Raw genomic sequence first — 16,435 nt, forward strand, 5'->3', positions numbered from 1 at the left:
ACACTAAGTGACTTGCGGGTGAGGGCGGTATTTCATTGTATGCTTTCAGGTTACAATCCATCACTGAGGGAGTCAGGACAGGAACTCAAGTGTGAACAGAGACAGAAATCATTCAGGAAAACTACGTATTGTCTTACTCTCTACTTCTCTCAGCTTGCTTTCTTATACGGTCCAGGATCATCTCAGAGATTGTGCTGCCCACAGTAGGCTAGGCCTTCTCACATCAGTCACTAATCAAAGACAAGTCCCCAAAGACATGCCCACAGACCAATCTTATAGAAGCAATTCTTCAACTTAGGTTCCTTATTCCCAGGTGACTCCATTTTGGGTTGACAATAAATAATAAACAGTGTAAGTGACTTCAGTGGTAAGTGACATAAATGTCCTACAGGCTCACTCCCTTCTGGCACAGCTGATGCTCACTTTTTGCATAGTCTTCAGTAACAAACACTACACTCTTTCAGAGCACTACAGTAGCCAAGTTTTAGGACATAATTATGCCTAAAATAATAAGAGAAAAGGAAAACCATAACACCAGCATTTTCCATGTACTAGGGTGGTTAAAACAGTTTCTGAAAAGGAGCTCATATAATCATCCATTAAACCACAAACTTGTAGAGCAGGGACCTCAGAAATCTTAAAATTGTTTTTTTTCCAACCATGTCAATCTCAGCATGATAGTTATTGTTATTCCTCTATGCCACTAAAAAGTTACTTTTGTTTAAGGAGCCATAAAGATGGATGGCTCAGTCATTAACAGCACAGGCTGCTCTTGCAGAAGACAAGTGTTCAATTTTCCAGCACTCACAGAGTGGCTTACAACTGTCTGTTCCAGGGGATAAAATGTCCTCTTCTGACCTCTGTGGACAGTGAATACACATAGTGAACAGACACACACGCAGGTAACACACACACACACACAATCTTTTTTTTTTTTTTTTTTTGGTTTTGCGAGACAGGGTTTCTCTGTATTGTTTTGGAGGCTATCGGTCCAGCCTGGCCTCGAACTCACAGAGATCCGCCTGCCTCTGCCTCCCGAGTGCTGGGATTAAAGGCATGCGCCACCACCGACCGGCCACACAATCTTTTTTAAAAAGTTTTTTTGTTTATACTGTTTTAAATAGTTATTTTTCCTCATCTGGCTATAAAAAGCACAAAACATCATGGAAATGATGAATTACACACAGAAATTGTAATTTTATCACCTACAAATAAATACACAATTTTGTTTATCTCTTCTAATCTGTTCTCCAGAAAGATGAAAAATTATATATATCAAAAGATAATGCATATACTGTTTTGGATATCTCCCTTTTCCTCTTGGTATATTGGGGACAACCTCATATACAAGTATTAATGTTACCTTAGTTTCCAAAGAGCTTTGTAGTCCACTGTTCCAAATACACAACTGGGTTGCTTTTTGTTTGCTTGCTTGCTTGTTTGTTTATAAGTCCATAGTTAGAGAGCTTCAAAGCACTACCCTGAGCACACCTCTGCACAGAAAGATGTTCCTATAATGCATATCTAGAGGTAACATGTGGGCAGACAGCACTGCTTTTCATTAGCTGTCCTCAACATAACCATTTCTGTTTGCCACACACAGCATGCCACGAACACAAGTCTCCTCCTTCAACAAAACAACACACATGTTCCAAATCAGGCTGTGATTTATGATTACCAAGCATGTGAGAATTATTTGGATTATTTTAAAATGATGATGCTTACACTACCTCTAGCGTTAAGTCTTTTTTTTTTTTTTTTTTTTTTTTTTGGTTTTTACGAGACAGGGTTTCTCTGTATTGTTTTGGAGGCTATCGGTCCAGCCTGGCCTCGAACTCACAGAGATCCACCTGCCTCTGCCTCCCGAGTGCTGGGATTAAAGGCGTGCACCACCACCGCCCGGCTAGCGTTAAGTCTTAACATTTCACACTGGGAGATAGCACACATCTCAATGGACACTTCTTGACTGTTACTGATGCTGAAATCTGCTTCTTGCCTTTCACCAACCACTGGCATTTCCTAGTCTACAAAATTCTAATTTAATATTTTTTTATTCATTTGTCAGCTGAATTGTTTTTTTTCTTTTTGTCTGGTAATGACTTTTTGATTGAAAAAAAATTAATTCCCTTCAAAAATTTAAAGGCATATATGGGTGGTGGTGACACACGCCTTTAATCCCAGCACTTGTGAGGCAGAGGCAGGTGGATCTTGGTGAGTTTGAGGACAGCCTGGTCTACAGAGTAAATTCCAAGACAGTCAGAGCTGAAACACAGAGAAACCCTGTCTCAAAGCAAAACCAAAACCAAAAAATATTTAAAGGCATTTATTCACTATATTCTTGTTTCCCAAATTGATATTCAGAGGTTACTATAATTCAGTACATAAGTCACTTATTTGCAAATACGTTAAATCTTCATTTTTATAATTTCTAAATCTCAAATCTATGTGCTTTTAAAGCACTTGACTTTCATGTACTATGTTGAATACTCACTAGGTTTTCCATAGAGGAACTCAGGTACCCACAGCCAGCAGTGCTGGGCTTCACACTCATCTGTTTTTAATTTGCTGATGGGGAGATGAAGAAACCTGAGGCCAAAGCACACCTCTAATTTGCTGGAGTAACTGATAATGAGAACCTTTATTGCTTCCGTGTTTCTCTCTCTCCCTCTCTCTCTCTGTCTCTCTGTCTCTCTCTCTGTCTCTCTCTCTCTCTCTCACACACACACACACACACACACACACTTCTCTGGGTGGGACTGGGAGACAGAGACAGGTAGATCCTTTGTAAGTTCAAGGCCAGCCTGATCTACATAGTGAGTTCCACGTCAGCTAGGAATATGGATTCATGCATGCATGTATGTCTGTGTATGTATATATGAAATCATTTTGAGACATTGTCTCATATAGCCTAGGCTGGCTCAAACTTCATAGTGGCCTAGAATGATCTTAAAACTCCCAGTGCCTCTACCTTCTAAGTGTTGGGATTATAGGCATGTACCACCACCAACTACTAAAATGATACAATTTCTAATGTCATTAATATGTAACCAGTTTTTGTTTCCTTGTTATGAGAAATTTAACTCAATTTAAACAGGACTGGAGATTCATGCAGTCTTTAGGGGAATGAGAACACTCCCATTATAAACCTGACATATCTCAAGTGGTATGCTGGATTGTTTGAACTTTAAAAGTCATGCAATATTTTCATGCAAACAGCCTTATGAAGGCCATAGATTTTTCCCGATCACTTTTGGTACTCTAGTTCTGCCTTTTCAGCCTGCACAGGAAATGTTCTCTCCAGCCCCCGCCCCAACTCCCTGTTGATGTTTTTCACTTTTCCTGTGATTTAAAAAAATTTTTTTCCCTTGGTAACCATTTTCCCTAGTTACTTCTTTGGCTGATTTTCCACACAAAGAACTTTGAGGCATTTATCCCCAAGGGAAGCAGTTATTTTAGATTTGACTAAGAAGTCAGCTAATATTTTTCAACATTCCCTTCTGTTCTTTGTTTTTAAAGAAAGTTCTGGTTTTGTTTCACTTTCAGCGGGAGACTTAAATGACACCAAGCAAAGCCTACTTAGTTTAGATTTCCAGGTAAACATGTTTTAAATTTTAAGTTTCTACTACAGCATGTGGCATGGCTTTACTATCTGGGTATTTTGTGTGCAAGTATGTTTAATCCTTGAAAAAATTATCTCTGTATTAGTAGACTGAAAACTTAAAGTATGTTCTGTTTGTTTACTTGTATTTTTTTTTCAGGATGATTTTTCCCAGTATTTCAAACGCTAAGGAATTATAAACTATTTTCATATGCTTAGATAGGATCATGTGATAAGTAGAATTATCAACTGATTCAAAACTTTAATTTTCTCTCAGTTCTAATATTCTAAAGGAACATAAATGTTTAATTAAAAGCATTTCCACTCTTAGCCGGCTGGATAACATGAAGGATAATAACTTGTGACTTCATAGATATATTGAAAATTATGATACTTTTAAAGTTTACTTAAGACAAGGAAAAAATTTAATGGAGAAAATAAATTAGTCAGAGTTTATAGATATCCAATTTTTGGATAAACATAAAAGGTCAAAAACGAAAAGCATTACTTGATGAAAGTGATATTGTGATTAGAGTATCTAGAAACATGATTATAAAGTTGCTTATTAAATATAAAACAAAAAGCAAAATTCTATAATCCAGTGAAAATCAATTAGTATTGAGGGCCATTTCTTAAAATTTATTTAAACTAGATCCTGATTTTGTTTAAATTAAGACAGTTTTGTCAATTTACTTCTGTACAAATCTATTTAGATTTCAGGTTGGAACAGGGAGACGGGCTAAGAGGATCACTGACTGTCCTGGGAGAGTGTGCCACTTAGCTGAGCAGGCATATGTTTTCCTAGCACTCACATAACTCCTTGACAAGTGGGTGTCTGGAGGAGGCCCAGGGATGGCACAACTCACCTCAGATCCCTGGAGATTATCTAGAGGATCCCAGATCCACAACTAGTTTTTTCTTTTTCTTTTTAAATTATTTTTACATTCCAATCCCAGTTCCCCCTCCTTTCCCCATCACCCCCCCCATCCACTCCTCAGAGGGGTTAAGGTCTCCCTTGGGGAGTCATCAAAGTCTGGGATACCAAACTGAGGCAGGACCAAGCCCCTCCCTACTGAATCAGGCTGGGCAAGGTGTCCCACCACAGGTAATGGGCTCCAAAAAGCCAGTTCATGTAGGACTAGTTTCTAAATGACCCTCGTATATTACACATTATGACTGGCAAAGAAAAAAAGTCAGTGCACATATGTATATGATGCAGAATGCTCATGCGATGTGTCCATCAGGGCCCACTGCCCTACTCAGCAAATCTGGTGTTACCTGTCCCTGAGTTTATATCTTCATTGCTGCTATTGCTCCTGCTTTCCTACATTACTATAAGAGTTAACTCCCGGTGCCAATAAGCTCGCTCCTTCTTTACATTCTGCAAACTCGTTTTTCTGAAACTAAAGCAGATCATGAAACTTTAAACATGATTTAATTTCAATGACCTATAGTAATGATTTTCAAATGACTAGAGTACTTATACAAATATCCTGAACAAAATTTTGATGCTGGAGTTGATATGAAGACATCTCTGAGGCTGCTAGCTGCAGAGTTCAGATGATTAGTGCAAGTCCATGTGGGTAAAACCAGGTAAGGCCGAATTTAGAAGAGATTTTATCAGATGAAGCTACAAAAAGAACTGAGATTCAAGAGGGGAAGCCAAATATACACTGTGCCTTCTTGTCTCTCAAGTTCCCAGCAATAATAGAAGACATGTTAGTAACAAGTGCGAGTGTGCATATGTGTGTGTGTGCACGCATGATGGGAAGCAAGAAGAGCTCCTCATAAGGCAGAAACCGGGGAGCTGATTCAAGAGAAGACACGGGTAAATTTAAAGTGGAGAATGGGGCTGGGGATGTAGCTCAGTGCTATGGTGCGTGGTTAGCATCCCTAATGCCCTAGGCTTCATTCCTTTATTCCTAGTGTTGGGTGAGGAATGGAGGGTGGGTGGGATAAATCCTTGAATAAACATGGGAAAGAATTAAGCACAGAGAGTTTATCAGAGAAGGAAGTTTTAGGGTTTAAGAGAATTTCAAGAAGGGAAAAAAATCAACAATTTATTCCTTATAGCAAATCTTAAAAATGCTAAAGGCATATTAAAAAATAGAATATTTATACAGGAAGGTCGAATAAAAATACTTCTTACAAGCCAGGTGGCACACACTTTTAAGCTCAGCACTTGGGAAGGCAGAGGCAGGTGGATTTCTGTGAGTTTGAGGCCCACCTGGTCTACAGAGCAAGTTCCAGGACAGCCAAAGTTACACAGAGAAATCCTGTCTCAAAAAAAACAAACAGAGAAACAAAATCCAACAAACCAACCAAACAAAAACCAAGACAACAACAAAAAACAAATCCTAACTCCACCCCTGCTCCAAAAAAAAAAAAAAAAAAAAAAAAGCTTCCTACAAAGGGATGACAATTGAACTCACTTCTCCACAAAACTGCAAGATTGGACCAAGTTGGGTGTGGTAGCTAACACCTGTAATCCTAAAACTTGGAGGCAGTGGCAGGAGGATCACCACAGGCTTAAGGTCAGTCTAGTCTACACTGTTAGCTCTAGGCTAGTTATGCTACAAAGCAAGACCCTGTATCCAAGCAAAACAAAAGGAAAACAAAATGTGAGAGAAGGAAAATAATCTGCTGGTATCTGAAAAGTATTCAGGGAAAAATAATTTTGAAGCTATAATTCTAGTTTCAAACAACAAGATACTTTCAGACATTTAAGATTCAAATATTTACCACATCTAAGAGAAAGAAATCCATATTTCCGCAAAGAACAAAAGGAATCTAAAGGCGCTTCCTCTGGCAAGGAAAACGAATCTACTTATCTGCTGAGAACGAACAGGAAGATGAGAAAAACAGAACCAGTGTTTGGAATAAGACTGCAACCCAGACTGTCTCGGGTCAGAAACTGCTTTGCTTCTGGAGACATCTGTGGATTCCAGAAGAGGGGCTGAGAGCTTACAGATCTTTAAAATAGCTTCACAAAGCTAAGGAGAAACACAAAACAAAGACTAGAGCCAGCAGCAGGGGTGATGGGATTGGTGATTGTGACATTAGCAAAATAAGATCCACGTGTGGTGATACTGATACAGTGACATGCAGCTTCAAATCACTTGATGCATTATTGACAGTGTCTGTAACACCACACTCAAAATGTGAAAACCTTCTTTGGACAGAAAATACATCATCTCAGGTCCTAACATTTCATGAGTGTTTATACAATGTCTGGCATGAATTCAAAAGGCATCAGACACACGAAGAGACAGAGGAACATGGCTAAAGTTCTAACGAGCAGATGATAGGAACAGACAAGAAGGCTCAGAAAGCCTGATCTTCAGACAGACTTTAAGACAAACATCATTAAATGTTCAAAGAATAGAATATGAAAATAAAATTGTGGTATAGAATTAAAAATAAGAACAGTTTACTGAAAACTAGAAAATACAATAAAAGAAACAAGGAGGCCAACAGATGAATTTAATAGTGCATAAGTCACAGTTGAAGAAAGTATTAATAACCCAGGTCAGTTAGACTTGTGAGGATGAATCATGTGACAACAAAAGAACAAAAATACAATAAAGAGTGACATGGAAAAAGACATAATAAGAAAATTATTTCACAAATGACTGTAGTTATTAAAAGAATGAAATACTAAAGCATAAAGAGATGACAATTTACAACAACAGCAACAAAAACAAAAACAAAAATTCAGCACAGAGTTTGGCAAGGCCTTTAATCCCAGCACTCGGGAAGCAGAGCGAGGCAGATCTTTTTGAGTTCCAGGCCAGCCTGGTATACAGAGTGACTTCAAGGACAGCCAGGAGCCAGGGCTACACAGAGAAAACCAGTCTTGAAAAAACAAACAGACAAAAAGCATGCATTCAAAATGTATCATGAATCCCAAATGTAATGGAATTAAGAGAACCATACCTTCTAAGTGTATCAGAGTAAACATCTGAAGGTCAAAGAGAACATCCAAAATATGGTCAGAAAAAATTCTATTTTTAAGGAAGTAGTTTGAGTCATGACTTCTCAATTGAACCAACAAAGGAAGTCATGGTAGCTACTCCAGAGATATCATGGGATGTGCAGGCAAAAGGAATAGAAATTCAAGGGCATCCATAATTATATAGCAAGTTTGAGGCCAGTCTGGGTTACATGAGACCTTGTTTCAAAACCAAACCAAACCGAACCAAACAAAAAGTACAATCAATACAAACAAAAAGATAGGAATGATATCTTAAAAATATTAACTACTGTTAACCTAAATCTATTCAGTAAACATGTGCTTTTAAAATTAAGGTAATATGAAAGTATTTTCAGTTGAAAAAAGAGTTGGTCTTCAGCAGAACTGCACAGGATTAGTTAGTATATGACACTTTTTGAATGACAAAGATAATCTGAATAAAGGTCTGGGGACAGGAAAGCATGAGAAGAAGTATAAGTGTTTAGGGAGTCTGAGGAAGTGGCTCTCAGATGGGGAGCAGGTCATTTGGTAATGTCTGGAAGTAGTCTTGGTTGTCTAAATACCCTACAGCACATAGGCCACAAAAGAATAATCTGGGCCTAAATCTTGATAAGAGGTTCAAAAAGTCTGGTCTAAATGAGTTTTGATACAGAGCAATGACAACAATCTTATTTACGTTTCTTTGTTGTTTACTGTCTGTACATGTGTGTAATGGTGTATGTGTGAAGGTCAGAGAACAAGTTGGGGACATCAGTGCACACCTTCCACTATGTGAGTTCCTGGGATCAAACTCATGTTTTCAGGCGTGATGGCAAACACCTTTTTTCACTGAGCCATCTTGCCAGCCTGAAAAATAATCTTTTCATGATAATCTATTGATGTGCTATTTTTGACATATATAGAGAATTTAAGTATTTGATGAAAACAGCTTGTATTCCAGAAAAAGGGTAACTGGAACTAAAGCCATCCTGGCTCTTGCACTGCTCAGAAAGAGGGAAAAGTACAACATTAAGTATAAATGGGCTTCATGTTCCTATCAAATACAAAGATTGCCAGACTGCATTAAAATTCAAAGAGCACATGAAAAACACACTATGGAAAGGCTAAAAGCAAAATGGTACAAAAATGTCAAGCATACATTACCAAAAGGAAGTAGCTACATCAATATTAGACAAAGTAGCTCTCACTGGAGCACTAGTTGAGATACAGACACAAGCCTTGACCTAGTGACGAAAGCACCAGGAAAGTAAGACAACTCTGAAGCTGTGCATGCACATGACACAGCTTTAACACTGATTAATAAACTCGACCAAACCAACTTATCAGTGCCAAGCAACATAAAAGGCCAAAATGTTAAAAAAAGAGACCTCACTAATACATTATTTGTAAACTTAAAAATAAAATTAAGAATGTAAAAATGCTTCCAGAAGATGTGTGACTAAGAAAGAATGTTTCTGAGTAGCTAGTAACACCAACATATGGGATGGAGAGGCAGAAAGATGAGGAATTTAAGGATAACTTCAGTTACACAGAAAGGCGAAGAACAGCCTAGACTGTAATGGAACCAGCTCTATCATCTATCTATCTATCTATCTATCTATCTATCTATCTATCATCTATCTATCTATCTATCTATCCATTTATTTTTCCTTTTTTTAAAATTTAAGTTAGAAACAAACTTGTTTTACATGTCAATCCCAGTTCCCTCTTCCACCCTCACCTCCTTTGCCCCCCAACTGACTACCTGTCCCATCCCTTTTCTGCTCCCTAGGGAGGGTGAGACCTTCCATGGGGGATCTTCAAAGTCTGTCATATTTAGAGCAGGGCCTAGACCCTCTGTGTGGAGCGGGCTCCCAAAGTCCATTCATATAGTAGGGATACTGATCCACTACCAGAGGCCCCGTTGATTAACCAGACCTCCAAGGAGACATCCTTGTTCAGAGGGTCTGGAACAGTTCTATGCTGGTTTCCCAGCTATCAGTCTGGGGTCCATGAGCTCCCCTTTGTTCAGGTCAGGTGTTTCTATGAGTTTCTCCAGCCTGGTCTTGACCCCTTTGCTCATCACTCCTCCCTCTCTGCAACTGGATTCCAGGAGTTCAACTCAGTGTTTAGCTGTGGGTGTCTGCTTCTGCTTCCATCAGCTACTGGATAAAGGCTCTAGGATGGCATATAAGGCAGCCATCGATGTCATTATCAGAGAAGGGCACTTAAGGGTAGCCTCTCGACTATTGCTAGATTGTTAGTTGGGGTCAACCTTGTAGATCTCTGAACATTTCCCTAGTGCCAGATTTCTCTTTAAACCTATAATGGCTCCTTCTATTATGAAATCTCTTTTCTTGCTCTCCTCTATTCTTCCCCTGACTCGATCTTCCTGCTCTCTGATGTCTTCCTCTCCCCTCCTCTTCTCCCCTTCCCTTTCTCCTAACTCTCTCCCCTCCCCTCATGCTCCCAATTAGCTCAGGAGATCTTGTCCCTTTCCCTTTCTCTGGGGGACCATGTATGTATCTCTTAGGGTCCTCCTTGTTTCCTAGCTTCTCTGGAGGTGTGAATTGTCGGCTGGTAGTCCTTTGCTCTATGTCTAAAATCCATATATGAGTGAGTACATACCATGCTTGTCTTTTTGTGACTGGGTTACCTCACTCAGGATTGTTTCTTCTAGTTCCATCCATTTGCCTAGGAATTTCAATATTCTATTGTTTTTTTCCTCTGAGTAGTATTCCATTGTGTAAAAATGTACCACATTTTCTCCATCCATTCTTCGGTTGAGGGGCATCTAGGTTGCTTCCAGGTTTTGGCTATTACAAATAATGCTGCTGTGAACATGGATGAACAGATGTCCTTGCTGTATGGATGTGCATCTTTTGGGTATATGTCTAAGAGCAGAATTGCTGGATCTTGTGGTAGACTGATTCCCAATTCCTGAGGAATCTCCATACTGATTTCCATAGTGGCTGTATGAGTTGGTACTCCTACTAGTAGTGAAGGAGTGTTCCCCTTTCTCCACATCCTCTCCAGCATAAACTGTCATTGGAGTTTTTGATTTTAGCCATTCTGACAGGAGTAAGATGGTATCTCAAAGTTGTTTTGATTTGCATTTCCCTGATGGCTAAGGACGTTGAGCACTTTTTTATGTGTCTTTCAGCCATTTTAAATTCCTCTATTGAGAATTCTCTAATTCTGTACCCCACTTTTTAATCGGATTATTTGGTGTTTTGGTGACTAGCTTCTTGAGTTCTTTGCATATTTTGGAGATCAGCCCTCTGTCAAATGTGGGGTTGGTGAATATCTTTTCCTATTCTTTGGACTGCCTTTTTGACTTGTTGACTGTCCTTTGCCTTACAGAAGCTTCTCAGCTTCAGGAGGTCCCATTTATTAATTATCGATCTTAGTGTCTGTGCTACTGGTGTTATGTTCAGGAAGTCATTTCCTGTACCGATTCATTAAAGGGTACCACCTACTTTTTCTTCTAAGAGGTTCAGAGTGGCTGGATTTATTCTGAGGTCTTTGATCCATTTGGACTCAAGATCCGCATTCTTCTACATGCCAGCATCCACTTATGCCAGCTCCATTTGTTGAAGATGTTTTCTTTTTTTCCATTGTATAACTTTAGCTTCTTTGTAAAAAATCAGGTATTCGTAGGTGTGTGGATCCATATCAGGGTTTTCAATTCCATTCCATTGGTCTACCTGTCTACTTTTATGCCAGTACCAAGCTGTTTTCAGGACTATAGCTCTAGAGTAGAGCTTGAAGTCAGGGATGGTGATGCCTCCAGACATGGAACCAGTTTTAAAGAAATTAAAAAAGAGAAATCCTAAACTATCAGATACCAAATGTGTTAAGTAATTCACAAGATGAAAATAAGCTGAACAGACTGTTTTTGAACATGCTGACATATGTACCCACATGCTCAGAATTTCTTGCTGACTGGATGAAAGACTGGAGTGTAATATAGAGAGTGTTCCCATTTATGTTTAAATATATACATACACATATATATTTAATTTATATATGTTTAAATATATATGAGTATATATATTTAGAAGAGGTCATGAAAGGGGGCTGGAGAGATGGCTCATGGTTAAGAACACTAGTGGAGTCTTCCAGAGGTCCTGAGTTCAATTCCCAGCAACCACATGATGCTTACAACAATCTTTAATGAGATCTAGTGCTCTCTTCTGGCCCTCAGGGATACAAGCAAGCAGAACACTGTACACATAATAAATACACTTTTTTTAAAGAAGAGGTCATGAAAGATATGCTGAATTCAGGGCTGGTAAATCATGGCTCAAATACCAAATTTCGTTTGCTGAACACAGCACTGTCAGAGAATCACTAGACCTACTCAGTCAAATGATGGTGAGGATTACTCTGGGGTCATAAGAAGAAAGCTGAAAAGTTGTGACACAGAGAAAGCCCCAAATAAGTAACTCTTTGGTGCTTGACACAAATTTTGACTATGCTTGTAATAAATGATTAGTCTTTTCAGCTGTATACACTGATGTATCATTTGGCTTTTTAAAAATAGGTATAATTTTACAAATATAAATTCATATTTAAAGCACTGGTTAAAGTATGAGTCCAGAAAAAAACTGCAGACCTGTTTTTTATTTTTAATCTCTTATGGGCTATCATGTGGACAAGCTTGGCCAAAGGGAGAACTTCTCAACCGTATTATATGGGCACAGATGGTGAGGAAGGGGATACCGAATTCTCTATTAGTACAAACGTAGGTGATGTCAGAGACTCAATCAAAGTGTGCTGTACACAGTGAAGCAGCACATGACCCATGCAGATGTTTGGGAACAACAGCGTCACCTGAGCACAACAGAAATGCCATGTTGCATGTTTTTACCTAGGAGGCTGAGGCAGGAGGACTTCAAGTTTGAGGCCATATTGGTAACCTTTAAAGACACACTGTCTCAAAGCGAAGAAAAGGCTGGAGCTGTCAGCTGAGTGGTAGAGTGTGAATCTAGAATGTGAAAGATGCCGAGTTCAATTCTCAGAATGGGAAAAGAAACATCAAACTGAAGGGAAATCTAAATCAAACACTTTGGAATACATAAGCTACATACTGAATATGGACAGTGATACCAACATTACTGCTACGTGCCAGATAATCAAACAAAGGATAATGCATCTGGGTTATTCTTCCCTAACATGCACATGTACTACAACTAGAAAGGGATAAAATGAAAAGTAAGTCTGGAGTTACGAGAAAACTTTAAGAAGAAGGACTCCACCCAATTAAAGTGCAGTTTGTTTTTGCCTCTAATAACACTTCAGTGTAACGATTAAAACCTAGCGTAACTATTTCTCTCAATCAAGGGTGCTCCACTTCAGCACTACCAATATTTTGCTCAGCTAATTCTTTGTTGTTGTGAAACACCGTACCTGTAGGATGATTGGTAGTACCCTCTGGCTATTCATACTGGACACCTGTAGAGCTGCCCCCGACTAAATGACTGAAAATGTCTATATAAGTCAGATACTGCTGTATGTCCCCTGGGGGACAAATCATCCCCCAATTTAGAGGCATTGATTTAAGCTTTGAGTGAAAAATTACACTCTTTAGTCTAAATTTTACATCTTTCAGGCTTATCTTGGCTTGTAGTGCCAAGACACAAACAACACATAAACAAACAAACATGCTGTGTTCCAATGAAACTTTATATTGAAACAATAAATTTTAATTTCATATGATTTTACATATCACAAAACATTTTCTCCTATATAATTTTTTATCTTAATTTAAAAATTATATTTACTTATACAATGTGTGCATGTGAACATGCATGTGTATACATGCCACAGAACACATGAGGTGATAGGAGATAGGGGACAACTTTTGGAATGCAAGTCATTTGTCTCCTACCATGTTGGTCCCAAGGATGGAACTCAGGTTGTTAAGTTATGTGGCAAGCACATTTACCTGCTAAGCCATTTCGCCACCCTGTCTTTTTCCTTTCTAAAAAGAACCAGAGATCGAATCCAGGGTGTTGTACACGCTTTTAAAAACTCTGCTATAAGCTACAATTTGATGCAGAGACAGGATCTCATCTCTAAGGCTGACCCCAACTTTCAAACCTCCTGCCCCTGCCTGGATTACAGGTGTGCTTCTATGCCTGGTACAGATGGTGAACTTTTACCAAATCAGCTTCTGCAGACCATTTCCATCTTACTGGAACAAAGCCACAGTCACCTAACAGCTATGGCGGATTCTAGGTTACAACAGCAGAACTGAATAGTTAGAACAGAGAGCAAATAATCCATAAGGGGTTAGACATGTACTATTTGGCCCTTCATAGAAACACTTGGCTCAGACCTGGTCTAGAGATATAGATGTACTAAATCTGACGTGGCAGTACTACTGCAGGATTCAGATGACACAAATCACACTGGTGCTACTCCTCAAAGCCTCCCGGATGCTGCATAATAAGACAACTAGGTCAACATTCTGAAGTAAAAATGTAGTCATTAACTTGAAATTTTGTTTCCTTTTAGAAGTTTGTTGGTGACAAAAAAACATCAAACATGAAACATGCAGTTTTGCTTTGCCTTATTCTGCTTGTCATTTTCCAAACCGATTGTGAACGAAGTAGTAGGAAGCAAAGGAGGAGGGCCCATCAGAGAAGACACAGGAAAAGTTCTTCACTCCACAGGCAGCCTGAAATTCAGCAAACAACTGCTGTACCAGAAGCTAGGCTACCCACTGTGAACTCTGATTACAGTGTGGAGGAAAACTTAGAATTCCTTCTAAGTTCTCCTGGAGCAGAATCAAGTTACAACGTGTTACCAGGTAAGAGAATGTCTGAGGGACAAATCATCTCCATGAATGGAACTCTCCAAAGGGGGGAAAATTAAGTTTTTGTGCTACTTTTTTGATATGTAAACGCAAATTTTAAAGTAACTAAAAAGTATTCATGGTTCAGCAGTTGGGAGCACTGGCTGCTTTTCCAGAGTACCCAAATTCAAGTCTGTGGCTCCGGTTCCATGGGATCTGACACCCTCACACAGACTCACAGACAGGCAAGACACCAATGCATTAAAAATAAAAACAAATCTGTAAAAAAACGTATTCAAGGAACATACTTATAAAAATTATTGGGGGTTCTTACTTTGTACTATAAAATTGTAATTATCATATGGGTGCAAGTGATCATATTCATAATACAAACAATATATGTATCAATTAGTAAAATGCCTTATACTTATGACATCATCTAGAGTAGAAGCCAATCAAATGGCTTTGACACAGGGATATTTAAATATTTTCGAAACAAAGTTTTGTTAAGTAAAAATGGAACAAAAGCCGCTGAATTAATTTTACACAGAATATTGACCAGCAGGCATCTGGTCTGTGGACCTGAAATGGTGGCCACATCCTATTGGGTGTGGCTTCAGGCAGATGGAAGTGGAAAGAGAGGAACTTGAGACGTGCCTTCCTTTGGTGTACTCTTTCTGTTGGGTCAGTTGATCTGGTAGGAAGAGCAGGAAAATGCTCTGGTGATTCTTTGTATTTTTTTTTGTATAATTGTTCCCCCTATAAACACCTATTTATTATTTATCTTGGGTCTGTGATATAATTACATCCTTGCCTTCAACTGGCCCCATGTTGGGTACCATTTTGTTACAGGCATTCTTTTCGCTGGCCTGGTCCCAGAGCCACATCAGCCCCAAATAAACACACAAGACTTATATTAATTATAATACTGTAGGCCATTGGCTTGGGCTTCTTTTTAGCTAGCTCTGTCTTACTTATTAACCTATTTCTATCAATCTAAGTATTTCCACGTGGTCTTATCTTACTGGAGAAAGAGTCTGGACATGTTACTCCTCTCGAGTCCCACATGGTGACTGGCTTTACCTATGTTTTCCAGAATCCTCCTTGTCTCCTGGTCCCACCTATCATTCTGCCTCATTGGCCACAGTGCTTTATTCATCAACCAATAAGAGAAACATATGTACAGAAGACATCCCCATCATTGACCTGTTTTGTAATTTGGTTTTTAAAGACAGAGTTTCTCTGTGCAATAGCTCTGGCTGTCCTAGAACTTGCTCTGTAGACTAGGTGGGCTTTGAACTCACAGAGGTCCACCTCACTCTGACTTTTTAAAGGATGAAAAGACTGGAAATTCTGCCAAAGATTTCAAGTAATTATTTTCTGAAACTAGCATTTAATGATTAACAATTTTCTAAGTTAGAACAAAGTAAATATATATTTATATATGCATATATAAACATATACTTTATATCAGTATATATGTAAATATGTTACCATTAAATAAAACCTGGAAAAGACAAAAAAAAAACCCACCATATAATCTGTAGTCAGTATTTCATACCCTGTTTCAAAGCCACTAGTCTTATTCTTTCATGAAGTTAACAGAAACAAAATTATATGAAAAAAGGAAAATTAGGCTACATTTGCTAAAAATATAAATGACAAGTGGATCCATTAAGTCTTAAGATCAATAACGACATCATCTTAGTTAAATGAAAAGCTAGTTAAGTTATGAAAGGATAGTAAAAGCCCCAAACTCACTTAACTTTCTATTTAAAAATGTACTTGTTTATATTTTATTTATTATTTATGTGTGCTAGATAAGTGCATATGTGTGGGTGCCACATGTCACAGCACATATGTAAAAGCCAGAGGATAGCCCCATGATGTCGATTTTCTCCTTCCATGGAGAGCACTTTTATTCACTGATTGGAAAACATTATTTTGTATGAAAGGTATCATTTTACTTTTCCAAAAATATTTAGGGACTAGAGAGATGGCTCAGTGGTTAAGAGCTCATAATGCTCTGGTAGAAGACTGGGATTTGGTTCCCAGCATCTACACTGGGTGGCTCACAACCACC

At 38.6% G+C, this 16,435-nt stretch overlaps 2 protein-coding genes across 5 annotated transcripts in view; one reads left to right on the plus strand and one right to left on the minus strand.

Annotated features, from left to right (window-relative positions):
- Positions 1-16,435, minus strand: part of LOC106020806 (centromere protein P) — a 193,318-nt gene that overhangs the window by 30,766 nt on the left and 146,117 nt on the right.
- Ecm2 (extracellular matrix protein 2) overlaps positions 3,409-16,435 on the plus strand; it is a 33,102-nt gene continuing 20,075 nt past the window's right edge. For 2 of the 4 annotated variants that reach the window (XM_040755949.1, XM_040755951.1), the window contains exons 1-2: positions 3,410-3,593; positions 14,073-14,367. In XM_040755949.1, the coding sequence (XP_040611883.1) occupies positions 14,103-14,367 (265 nt within the window). In that variant the 5' untranslated portion in view covers positions 3,410-3,593; positions 14,073-14,102. Of the gene's footprint in view, positions 3,594-14,072; positions 14,368-16,435 lie in introns of all 4 variants that reach the window. The other 2 variants (XM_040755950.1, XM_040755952.1) reach the window with 2 other exon arrangements.

Source organism: Mesocricetus auratus, unplaced genomic scaffold, assembly GCF_017639785.1.
Source record: "Mesocricetus auratus isolate SY011 unplaced genomic scaffold, BCM_Maur_2.0 Super-Scaffold_100013, whole genome shotgun sequence".
Lineage (NCBI taxonomy): Eukaryota > Metazoa > Chordata > Mammalia > Rodentia > Cricetidae > Mesocricetus > Mesocricetus auratus.